The sequence below is a fragment of the Leptidea sinapis genome, chromosome 13 (assembly GCF_905404315.1).
Source record: "Leptidea sinapis chromosome 13, ilLepSina1.1, whole genome shotgun sequence".
NCBI classification, from domain to species: Eukaryota; Metazoa; Arthropoda; class Insecta; order Lepidoptera; family Pieridae; genus Leptidea; species Leptidea sinapis.
Window position 1 is genome coordinate 12270492 of NC_066277.1, and position 13083 is coordinate 12283574.

The window sequence follows — 13083 nt, forward strand, 5'->3', positions numbered from 1 at the left end:
ATATAAAATAAGGTTGAAAGTACATGTAGCAGAATGAAAAACACGCGAAATATGTTCTCGCGTTCCCAATAATAATTTTATTTATTTTAAGGTCACTAAACAGCACGAAAATCAAGTCTGCTATGGGTGGTTTTGTACATGAGTGTACTCGAATGACCTCTAACACAGAGAGATGGTGAAATATTATGAGACGTAAGTTATATGTTTTACTGGTGCAATCTTTGAATCTTTTACAATTTTTCCATCCACAAATATGATAATCAAGTGACTGATCTGAAAGATTCACGATCATATTTGAAATAGCTACACAATTCTTATTCTTTTATTCAAATATTTCAGCTCCTTTAATATGAGGTGAGAATGGAAATGATCTTTTCGTAATGGACTACATTCGAAAATTTGTACAGGGATAACTACTACAGGCAATACCACTTCCTACTGTACTAGATTACTAGCGTTAATGGGAATTTTAAAAACTTAGAAACATATTGTTTTATATACAACACAAATTGCAACATCTATAGTCTATAAGAAAATAAATTTTACAACAAATTGTTCTCATTTTTTGAACATAATTGGTACATCATTGAGCCGAAAACTTTCTTGAATAACATAGACTTTGATGACAAACGTTACAGGATTTGCATTTATCACATCTGTAACTGCAGTAGTAAAATTATATCTTTTACGGCCGTTTTCAATAACATATCTATCCTTAGTTAAAACGGCCGTTTCTCTTTTTGCAACAGTAATAACATAAAATTGTTAATTTCATTTATTTCTAAGTTTCATATCATAACTGGGAATAATATAAACAGGCGTTTCGAACTTGGGTTGCGGCGCTGGGCACAAAGGATCCGAACTGCATAGTTTTTAAGAGGAAATACAACCGTGCCCCCAGATTTTTTAAGCGGCAAATCGCCCGTGCAAAGTCAAAACACGTCGTCAAAATCGGCAAGCAGCTTTCTAGTTACCAGACCGGAACACGCAAGTTCTGGTCGTTGTCGAAAGCTGCTCTTGGTAACCTTAGCCAGCCGTCCATGCCGCCGTTGCACAAGAGAAATGACACCCTGGCCCATACGGCAAAAGAGAAAGCTGATCTCCTTTGCGCTCTTTTTGCCTCCAACTCGACTCTTGACGACAACGTAAAAACACCGCCAACCATCCCGCGGTGTCAGAGCTCTATGCCTGAAGTACAGTTGAGACAGAAAACTGTTAGGCGAGCTCTGTTTTCGTTGGACGTCAGGAAGTCGAGCGGGCCGGATGGCATTTCTCCAATCGTGCTTCGAACGTGTGCCCCTGAGTTGACACCAGTGCTAACGCGTTTATTCCGGCACTCTTATTCAAAATCTCATGGAACTTGAATGGCCCTTGTCCATCCGATCCAAAAAAAAGGAGACAGTTCGGATCCGGCAAACTACGGGCCTATTGCTATTACCTGCCTGCTCTCCAAAATCATGGAGAGCATAATTATCCGTCAGCTCTTGGTATACCTAGAGGGTCACCAGTTGATCAACAACCGACAATACGGGTTTCGCCATGGTCGGTCGGCAGGTGATCTTCTGTTATACCTAACACACAGATGGGCTGCGGGTATTGAAAGCAAGGGTGAAGGCCTGGCAGTTAGCCTGGATATAGCGAAGGCCTTCGATCGTGTATGGCACAAGGCGCTCTTCTCAAAACTTCCATCATTTGGGCTTCCCGAGAGCATACAGGTCGTTGTCGACGGGTATTGCTCGAACCCGAAGCCCGTGCATGCTGGTGTGCCCCAAGGCTGTGTGCTATCTCCCACGCTGTTTCTTCTGCATATCAATGATATGTTGGACACCTCCAACATTTATTGCTATGCAGACGACAGCACTGGTGATGCCGTATACATGGACCATGCAAGTCTCTCTCGGGGAATCGTCGACCAGTGCCGGGAGAAACTTATGTCTTCTAGCGAGTCCTCTCTTGAGAAGGTCGCGGAATGGGGTAAATTGAACCTTGTCCAATTTAGCCCACAGAAGACTCTAGTTTGCGCGTTTACCACTAAAAAAACCCCATTTGTCGTATCACCGCTCTTCGACAACACTTCCCTTAAAGCCTCGCCTAGTATCGGAATACTGGGTCTCGAAATCTCGAGCGATTGCCAATTTCGTGGTCATCTGGAGGGCAAAGCCAAATTGGCTTCAAAGAAACTGGGCGTCATTAATAGAGCACGGCAATACTTCAAGCCGGCCCACATACTAGCGCTCTACAAAGCGCAGGTCCGGCCACACATGGAGTATTGCTGTCATCTCTGGTCTGGCGCACCCCAGTATCAGCTCGATCCATTTGACCGCGTGTAACGCAGAGCAGCTCGAATTGTCGGGGACCCAGTGCTCTGTGAACGGCTGGATCACTTGGCGTTGCGTAGATACGTCGCTTTGTGTGTCTTCTACCGCATTTATCACGGGGAGTGTTCCGAAGAGCTGTTTAACCTGATTCCTGCCGCCGAATTCCACCTTCGCACGACACGCCACAAGTGAGGTTGTCATCCTCACCATCTGGATGTGTGGCGGTCCTCCACAGTGCGGTATTCAAGGAGCTTTCTTCCACGTACTACAAAGCTGTGGAATGAACTTCCTTGTGCGGTGTTTCCGATACGATACGACATGGGTACCTTTAAAAAAGCGCGTTCACCTTCCTTAAAGGCGGGCAACGCTCCTGTGATTCCTCTGGTGTTGCAAGAGATTGTGGGCGGCGGTGATCACTTAACAACAGGTGACCCGTACGCTCGTTTGTCCTCCTATTCCATAAAAAAAAAATAGGGTAAAGCAAAAATTTAAGGTTTTCTCGAAAACTGTAATTTCTTACACTTGTTTATAAATGCATCTGCGTCACCGGGATATTTTGTATTTGGAGTTGCAAGTTTGCCAGAGTTAGATTTTTTCTGCAAAATTAAGAAAATTTACTTAATGGTGCGGAATATAACAACCATGTGTAATTTTAAATGCCAGGCAAGATTGAGGAAATAGATTGTAATTTATTAGATTCGTGATCTGTGTTGATCGAAATGGATAATTTTACACAAAAAAGAAATTGATTGAAGTTGATACAAGACATGACTCATGTCGAAGAGAATTGAAAGGACAAAAGTTGCCAACTCTTGTCGAGTTTTTGAAAAATAAATTATCACTTCTTTGTCATTGAAAGCCTGTTCGTACTGTTCGAATAGCAGTTGATTAACTGAAAACGTACCTTGTCAAATGGTACTAAGTCTAACTTAATCTCTGTTCGATATACATATTATTAATAAAACAATTAGTTATTAATGTAATTAATAAATCAATAGTAATTAATGGGAGAGTACAGCAGCCTTTAAGGGAGTATAGAGCTCGTTCGTCTATTTAGGACTTGCAGTAACTATATGTCTCGTGACGACAATTTCCACCAAATTCATAAAAAAATTACTATTTGAATATTTACGAAACATTATATTTAAAAAAAAATTATTGAATTATTCGTGATTTTGGATGTCAATCAATTGAAGGCCGTTTCCAATATACTATCTGCAGATAGAGATAAATTACTACCTTCTACTGTCAGTAATTAGCTGTCAATAATCTGAAGCTTTCCCAATATATCCGATAAGTCATTCTTATCGCCTTAGGACGCGTGAATTGCAAATTCCATACAAGCATCTATCGCTGGTAAGCTATACGTCGTCCCATTGATAGACAGCGTGTACGGATAAGGTGAGTTACCATCGATAAGTTTAATGGGACAGAAAAATCAGCGATAGTTATTATTTTTATCTCAATTAGGCCACAACCGGAGATAGACTGAATATTGGGAACGGCCGTAAGTGTCTCGAGAATTGTGCTCTTTCATCAGAAACCAAAGAATGTTTATTCAAATGATGTGATTCTTATTGAGTGTAAATTCCGCTTAGTTTTATCTTTAATCAATTCGACACGTGTTTCGCCTCTACACGAGGTATCCTCAGGAGATGTTGACTCGCTAAATTCTGGCACGAGACACTGAATATTTAATTATTTGAGTTTGAATATTTTATTCATTGTGGTATGCTCTTGTTCTTAAAATTATTTTATGTTAAATAGAGAGACACAATTATAAATGTATATATGTTCAATGACTTCAATGATTGTTGGAAACAGTTATATTACAATGTTTTAACCTAATTTATTGAATGAGTAACTACTTTGCTATTCATAACCCAATGATTCATGTTAGTTTCCTTAAAATATTACTTTTGGTGAAAATTACCTACTCAAAAGTGACTTACATTATATTAAATGTCTTCAATCTAAGACACCTAAGCAACCACAGCAAATTGATGGTCTACAATGCCATACGTCACCCAATTTAGATTAATGGCGTTCAACTATGGGGCACAGAATAGTAACATCAAAAGGTAAGGTCATTAAAAATACATTAAGAAACATAAAAATACATGAACGTAGAACTCAGCATGCTACCAGTAAAGCAAGGAATTTGATTTTTTTTAATGAAAATAAAGGACGAGACGAGTAGGACCACGTGGCGTGACGTGACAACGACTGCTCTGTCAAGAGTAATCCGACGAAGAAAAACTGTAAGATAATACTTTCCGGACCTTACGAGATATACCAAGAAGGAAGTTGAGTTTTGGTTGCGTTGTGGAGGGTGTAGCACTTGAGTATCTAAAACCAAAAAAATCAGCATGAAGATAGAAAGTAAATCCCTAAATAAATAATTTATCTTAATCATACTGTATTACTGTACTACTTCCTAATACTTACAATGTTTTGGCCTCTAAACGCTATAAAATAAAGTGTGGATATGTTTTAAATCAATAAACAAACTTTAGTAATTAATGGATTGTTTAAATTGCCTGTCGAAGCTTCAGCTGAATCGGCATCAAATTAATTTTAAATCACAAAAGATTGCCAACAAGACGCGATTGTAAATTTATCAAAAATGTTCTTGTTTTTTGCTAAAATTACCGTGTTTGAGTGAAAAATTTAGGCGCGCTGATCATTTCATTTAAGGATTTTAAATGAGACGATAGGTTATTGAAAATATGTAAGTAAGCGTAAAAGGATAGATTTATCTTACCTCTAGTAAGTTTAACTAAGGATACGAGGTAAGTAGGCTGGAATATACCTAGGGTGTATATTTTTGATCATTTAATTATCCTCGCCTTTCTTTCACTTTTGTCGTGATACTTTAAGACCACAAGGTCCTTTTAAAATAATTCAAGTTTTAATATTCTACGAGTGTTTTTTCTTCTTCTGAAGATATTTACTTTCGTCCTGGATCCAACGCGTAAAGAAGCTCCTTGCATAGTTTAGCGTTTCTTGGAGAACGTACTGTATCAGAAAAAGATTTTAAATATTTTACTTTAATATTACCAGATCTCGCAGACAACTAGGTGTAACTGGCTTAGGCTGGGCTTATTTCTATGATATGACTTGTAGGTAGGGGCGTATATATCATGAATAGGCAATTAGGCAGTGCCTACCTTGTTATGAACTTAAATAAATAAAGCACTACTTTTAAAGTTAATTTAGTTCAATTTTGTTCCGTTATTTTAAGCAAACTTCTATTTAACACCCACTAATAAAAAAATTCCTTTTGCTAGATACTAAATACCTACCGTAAGCTATTTTTTTCATATACCAAAGCTCGACTACGACCAGTACTCAAGATCTACAGTGCCTACCGTACTAGAAAACCAACGCACTCCCCTGCTTGTAGCAGCACCTTAAAATCTATTTAAATTACTGTAAAATGATTAACCAATAGACAAGTAGAGATAAATTCATATTTACCAACAATAATAACCAAAAGTTGGAACATCAATATTTTATAAGTACAGATAGGGGGAAAATCGAGCATAAGTGCGTGTCACCTGCTAAGTAGACGGTGATTTGGACTGGTAACCGCAGCCCATTCCCTCTTTTAACATCAGAGAAATCATTAAAGAGTTTCCAACCTTGTTAAGTGTCCAATCGACGTAGATAATATGATTCGAAAACAAAAAACATATAAGTACGTCGCAGGTGAGAATCGAACCGGAGGCACCGTGGTGGGAGCTCATGTACACATTTAAATCACACGACTAAGTCATGCCGTGAAATCTTAACATTTCTAACAAAAATATTGTAAATCTCTCTCTAGCTCTACTCTTCATTAAGTTGAATTTCCCTCAGATAATTCTTAAAACCTGTTTATAAATAACAAAAAGTAATTAATTAATCTACCTCTAGGTACTCCACTTTAAGTTTTATTACCAGTCTGAAATATTTTTTTATATCATATCACCAAATTCAATATCATTACTAACAAAATAAACCCATTTGATATAATATAATCCATCCTATATTCATCTATAAAGTGCCTACGTGTGTGGAAGAGAGTGCATGCAGTGATACCAATCTGCACCTGTATCTTCTGTTAGCTACTAGCCATCAATCGTAGGAGCGTATTATAAATGTTTGCCAATAAAGTATAATAATATCACGCAGTAAAGTACCTACATTCAACACAGCGCGTTTTAAAGAGCAAAAGTGTATAAACAAAAATTCATCAGCTTTATAGTAAGTTTACCGTTATTAAGGAAGAGTTGAATTTGAATTAGTGTATTTTGAGCTTACCCTGGATATCGTGCTTTCGTGATCCTATTTTTTTTCAAATGTGTCAAAACTATTTTACGGTCGATTTCTAGTCCTTTAGCGATGTGTCGATCTTGCTCCACTTTTTCAAAAATAACGTAATAAAAATAAATATTTCATCCGTAACAGGTTGACCACAGCAAGGTGCATATTGACATCAAAATTTCCAGATTATTAACGCTTAAACCAACTTTGACCTACTCGTGCCTACTCGTTTATGGACTTAATGCAGTGTCAGTACACTGCATTAAGTCCATAAACGTCGCATGCTTTTTAAGTTAAGGTTAGGCTTGCATTGCGTTTATTCCTTTTTGCTAATAAGATCTTAGAATGTTTGGATTTTTTTTATTAATTTAGATAGAATGAAATTAAACGAAAAATAACTGTAAATACATTTGTTTCTTTTTTGGAATGTTACTTTTTTAGTGTTATCGAAATTAGCCAAATAAAAATAATACACTCATACAGAAAGACTTTTTACCCAACTTAAAATATCATTGCGCTTTTTAACGTATGCTGAAAAGTTTTTATTTGCTTGAGGGCTAAGTGAGCATCGTGTGCTCATAACAGTGCCTAATTTAATTGAAGAGTATTTTTACCGTAATTAAGTTATTGTAAGGTTTTATGCTTCTCTGATTACATAACAATCACATTTGCAAACCAAGGCTCTCTTACTATCAGAATCAAAGATCAAACTAATGAATGCGTGATTCATTAGTTTGATATTATAACGCTACCGTGAGAGTAGTGTGACTTAAAACGCTCACACTCTAGACAAAATACATACTCTACTTGAAGATTCTCACCCTCTTAAAATTTAGCCTTTAGGACTATATTTAAAAACAGTACACTTACGGAGCATGAACATGTTTACCTAAGCCCTAACACCTTCAAGAGTGTGGTATTTGTTCGGATAAGCTTCTGGGCATTTGCAAGGGGCACGATATATCTGCAAATTTTAGAGCCGATCTGCAATCTCCGAACATAATAAATAAATCATTAGGTAATAATAATAGATAATTTATTTTTGTAAAGCAGTATTGGATAACTATACATACCTGAAAGTACAGCACAATTCTGCACATAGCTGTCCCAAAGAACCATGTCTCGGTCACATCCCAAAGCACTGTGGGCGGCAAACAGATTAAAATCACCATGAAGTCTGCCACTGCTAGGTTCACTATAAAATAGTTAGTCACTGTTCGCATGGAGTGGTTCCTATATACAGCTACACACACTAAGGCATTGCCTATTAAACCAATCACAAACACTATTGCATGTGTTACTATTAATACCCATTCGTAAGGCTGTGGATAGATATAATCATTTAACATTTCAAAGTAATCTTCTCTTGTCATATTACAAAATTCAGGATCACCAACACAGGGCTCTTCAGTATAATTGGAAGGATCATAATATTCTGTTGTCTCCTCATTATGTGTAAATATATCTTCATTTACGTTGGCTGTAGTGTCCTTAAGGCTTTCATCGCGTTGAGTACTTTTTGCTTCATTAAGAAAATTACTTGTATTTACATTTCTCTTTCTTATATAACTAATATCTTCTAGTCTTATTAAACTCGTGTCATTAATAACACTATCAACTACAATTTCTGTTAAACTATCTATATCTTTTATAATCGTTTCATTTCTTTGCGCCTTAAAACAATGACTTAAAATTAAAATAGTAACGATTCTTGCAAATCTGTGAGTCATTTTGTTGTTTTTACATTTTCAATGCCTTAAGTCTTCCAAACAAATTCTATTGAAGATTTTTTCGAACACCATCTGTGGACAAAGAAATTAGTCTTAAGAAACACTCCAGAAATTTCTTTGAAGTAAAAGTTCGTAATGAATGCTTTTAGAAGGCCGCTACATTTGTCAGCTGTTTGAATTCCAGTTTTTTCAGCTGATTACATTGGCGCATTTTAGCAAAATAATGGCGAACATCCATTACAGTGATCTATCATGTTTCGACTGAGGATTTTTTCACCATTTTTGTTTGTACGCTTCAATAATTATGATATAGAGTTATAATAATAAGATTAGGTTATATTTGAGAAACTTTTATAAAGAATATATAATACATAATGATATTTTTTATTTCAAAGGCACCTGGTGCCAATTGTCGTTTGAATTTATCAAAAAATCTATTAAAATATCTTTATTCATAAAGCTTAAGGAAATGGCACTAATGAACGCCAAAAGATGTCATTCCTTTTTACATTTACCATCACTTCGGAAAAGGTTGAGCTTTTATGAGAGGAAGTGGCAAGAAACTCGTGTTATACAGGCACAGTGATGAAGGGATACAAGGGCGGATTGTGACGTGTGATGACATCGCAATGACTGTCTCCATGTCGTACGCCGTAATAATTCCCTAAAGCGAAACTTACCCATAGAAAAACATAATAAAGGTTGGTGGCGGTCACTTCACGAGGATTACAGAATCCCTCATTAAGGCGTAAAGCACTTAACTGTACAGGACCTACATTGAGAAACCACCTTACTAGCCAGACTATAATTCGCCCAAACCGACAATTTTTTCTGCAATTCGGACGACTTTATATGATAAAAACTTTCCTTCTCGAGAAGCAATACAAAATACCTTATTAAAGGTTCTTGAGTCCAGGTCCCCAGAGTTCCGCCACAAAGACTGATGAAAGATGGCGGATGTTTGTTGTTAACGTTGAATTTATCCATTCATTTATGTAACCGCAATTAAATTCTACTTCCCATAGCCATGACTAGATGGCGCTAGTAGTGAAATGTATAATAGTTTTAAGACACACTATTAGTATTTAATGCAAATGTGTTAGTACTTAATTAAATATCCAATAATTCGACCCCACAAGCACACAGCCGGTCTGAGGTTCGAGTCTCCTTAGGAGACGCCCCGCGACTGTTGTTGCGTAGTCTTTGTGGCCTCCACGGCCCACGTCCTACTTCGCTGTGAAAGCCAGGGCTGCTAACAGCACAGAGGAGGTTTTAGTCGGTATGGGGCGTCCGCTCGACTCGACTCCACTCGAGTCCGTAGAACGGGGCGTATAAACGTAGCAGTATATCCTCCTCTCGAAAAAAAAAAAAAACAATAATTTGTCGTTCTGCCTAAAGCGAACCTGTGCTGATATAATTTTAATGTAGTACTGAATTCGATATATATAAATATATATAAAGATATCGAGGGTAAATACTTCGGTTATATAAATGTATCTTAACTTTCTATAAAAATATTCAATGTGTACAATTAAATTGAAAATTTTATCTGAATTAGTAATACGTGTTTTACGCGTATCGAACGTTTGATAAAATTTATTATTTACTAGATGACCCAGCAAACGTTGTATTGCCATCATAGTTAACAACTGAAGTTAATCTATCAACTATAGGTAGCTAAAATTAAGTTTGTTTTTTACCTCCTGAGGAATTTAGACTGATACAAAGATTCTAATTAGTTATTCATTTTAAACTATTCTTTCAATTTGAATTCTGAATGACGGGGGACACATCAAAGGAAAAACAAAACGCGTGTGTTTTTTTTTAATTCCTAACATTTTCATATTTATTCACCTTTTAAACCTTCTCTGGACTTCCACAAATAATTCAAGACCAAATTAGCCAAATCGGTCCAGCCGTTCTCGAGTTTTAGCGAGACTTTAGAGAACGAACAGCAATTAATTTTTATATATATAGATAATCGTTTGCTAAGCCTATCTATTATTATTATAACTTAAGTTTGTAAGGCTATTCTGTATAAAAACTATAATAACATATTTCAGAATACAATTTCAATTGAAAATTTTATCTGAATTAGTATTGTCTATCTGTATAGTTTTGTTAGGCTATTCCGTATACATATTATAATATGTAATGTATATAATAATATTATTATGATATATAATATTATTTAAGAGAAAAAAAATAAAACATTTACCGAGATTTTGTTTCTGAAAATATACATTCATCTTGTCAAAAATGTAAAATAAAACAGGAAAATATTTCAAACTTATAATGCTAGCAAAATTTTAGTATATTAATACTAGCTAGCATGCTAGGGCCACATGGTGGTATTAAAGCCCATGTTAATAACGTTATGACATTCTATTCATTTGGTTCAATTTTAGTCAAAGCGGAAACAGAATAGATTGAAGTCGATATGTTGCGTTTTTCCGAATTTCACTCAACATTCCATTTTAAACGCTTCGATTTAATTGAAACTGTTCAGACAGTTTAAATTTGATGAAATTTTGGAGTCAGTACGAGACCCGTTGTGAGCGTTAGATTCACACTGCTTGCTTCTACATTTACGAAAAATAGCGTGATCCCACTGACAGTCTCTCAAAGAAAAATTTAAAGAAATAAATATCATTGGTGTTTATTGTCAGTACATTATTTATTTTAATTGAATAGCTACCATTTCGAGGTTCCAGCTAATCACAGTGCACCACAGAGACTCTCGACGGAAGGACGTGCATCGCGCTTCTGCTAAGATAACTAACTTCACGAATGTGGGGATACCTGTAGACCCCCACCCGTGATTTTACATAGTTACTTTTTTCACATTTTTCATATTTTTATTTGTTTCTTTTTAAGATTTATTGTAGTGAAATTGGAATAATGAGTCACCTATCAGACAACGCTATTGCACAAATATTGCAAGATGTTAGTAATTCTGAAAGGGAAGAAATTCGACACATCCCTGAACAGAATATCGTGGAAGAGATAGGCGTTTTAATAGATATTTTAATTGCTTAGATGTGCAAGAGCGACATCTCAAGTCAATTTCCTAATATGAAAATACTGGGGTTGAGCAGGTTATCAACTGTAGATAGATCCTGTAGACAAAGCATACAATATGTTATGACGATTCGTCACTGGAACGGAACGCGAGAGGTCGTGGGTTCGAGTCCCGCATCGTTTATAAAATTTTGTTTTCAAATTTTATTTGTGTATTAATCCTATAAGTCTAAGTTATCACTTTAAAAAACATAACATATTAATATGATACGATAACCAAAGAGACATAAAAGCCTAGAATGAAGAAACACTGTTTACATAGCAACAGAACCTTCTCAATCGAATCATAAGATCTGCTTTGATATCATCGTAAGAGAAGCAATACATGTGTATTTTAAAACCACTTATTTGTAAGAAGTTTAATGGTAATAATCAAGTAGATTAAAAGGCATTCTCTTTTTATTCATATATAATCAATATTATTTAATGATAACTGATTTAATCAATATTAAATCAGCCCTTAATCCTAGTGTGCACCTGTGCTTTGAGTCCGTTATGAAAACTGTAATGTCACCCAACGTTTCCAAAGTAAAGCTAAAGGAGTAGTTAATCCACTCTAGCACATATCACGACATATCACGACTATCTCTAATAAGAGGATATAAATTCTTAAAAATTTGCAAAACGTACGCAAAAACTCACAAGAATAAACTTCGACACCATGTGAAACTCGACGTATTCCAGCTTGCCTACAACACGGATATAACAGTCCCAAAAGAACTAAATATTTCGAGTGAGTACAGTGTGAATAGTGAAATGTTGTGAAAATACTACAATCAATCATCTTCCTTTTCCTTTAAGCCTACTTGTAAAATATATTAAAAATTTGAATTTAAAATCGATGACCTCATTCGGAGAGCGTTAACTATTCTTATAACATTCTACCCAGCTAATACATCGTTTGTTTGGAGTAAATCTGCCAAAAGAGATTATTTAGTGATCATTTAACTCTGATATCTTCGTCAAAAGATATATGGATGATGTTAGATGCGATATGACGCGTAAATACAGCATCTTTTTATATCCAACATACTTGTAAATCTTGACTTGTTATTGTTTTATGAAACCGGAAGTTTACTGAAATGTATATACCACAACATAAGTGCGTTTAAAAATACAAACACAGTATGAAATCAGCTCTGTTGAGCTGCTATGAATTGTCCACATGTTTTGAGTTTTCTTTAGTATTAATTCCGCCAATGTTTGTCTTTTAAATAATTCGACACGTGTTTCACCTCTACACGAGGTATTCTCAGGATATGTTGACTCGCCAAAATCTGGCAAGATCTCATCTGTTGTCTCAGAACCACAGGACGATAAAGACGTATTAATTAGTTTTGAGTTACAAGTTATCACTGCCACACAACCACATAATAGTTTGTAGTACCACCAACCCAATTATTACGTTTTCTAACAATATGTATTCACAATCTAAAAGTGAAACGAAAACATACGAACACACATTCACATTTTGCAGATTCACATCAACAAACACAAGCTAAACTATAACTATACGCAGCAATAGCCTAAGCTCGTTAAAACTGTTGACCAACGAATTTAGGACGTTCAACATAATTGATCGCGTTTAAGAGCTCTCACTTTCTATATCGTAATAGAAACATTGACATTTATCAATTAAGATTTAT

At 35.7% G+C, this 13083-nt stretch overlaps 1 protein-coding gene across 1 annotated transcript in view; it reads right to left on the reverse strand.

Annotated features, from left to right (window-relative positions):
• Positions 1–13083, reverse strand: part of LOC126967635 (orexin/Hypocretin receptor type 1-like) — a 150185-nt gene that overhangs the window by 42164 nt on the left and 94938 nt on the right. Inside the window, exon 2 of the mRNA XM_050812202.1 lies at positions 7700–8428. Coding sequence (XP_050668159.1) covers positions 7700–8356 — 657 coding nt within the window. The 5' untranslated portion in view covers positions 8357–8428. The remainder of the gene's footprint in view (positions 1–7699; positions 8429–13083) is intronic.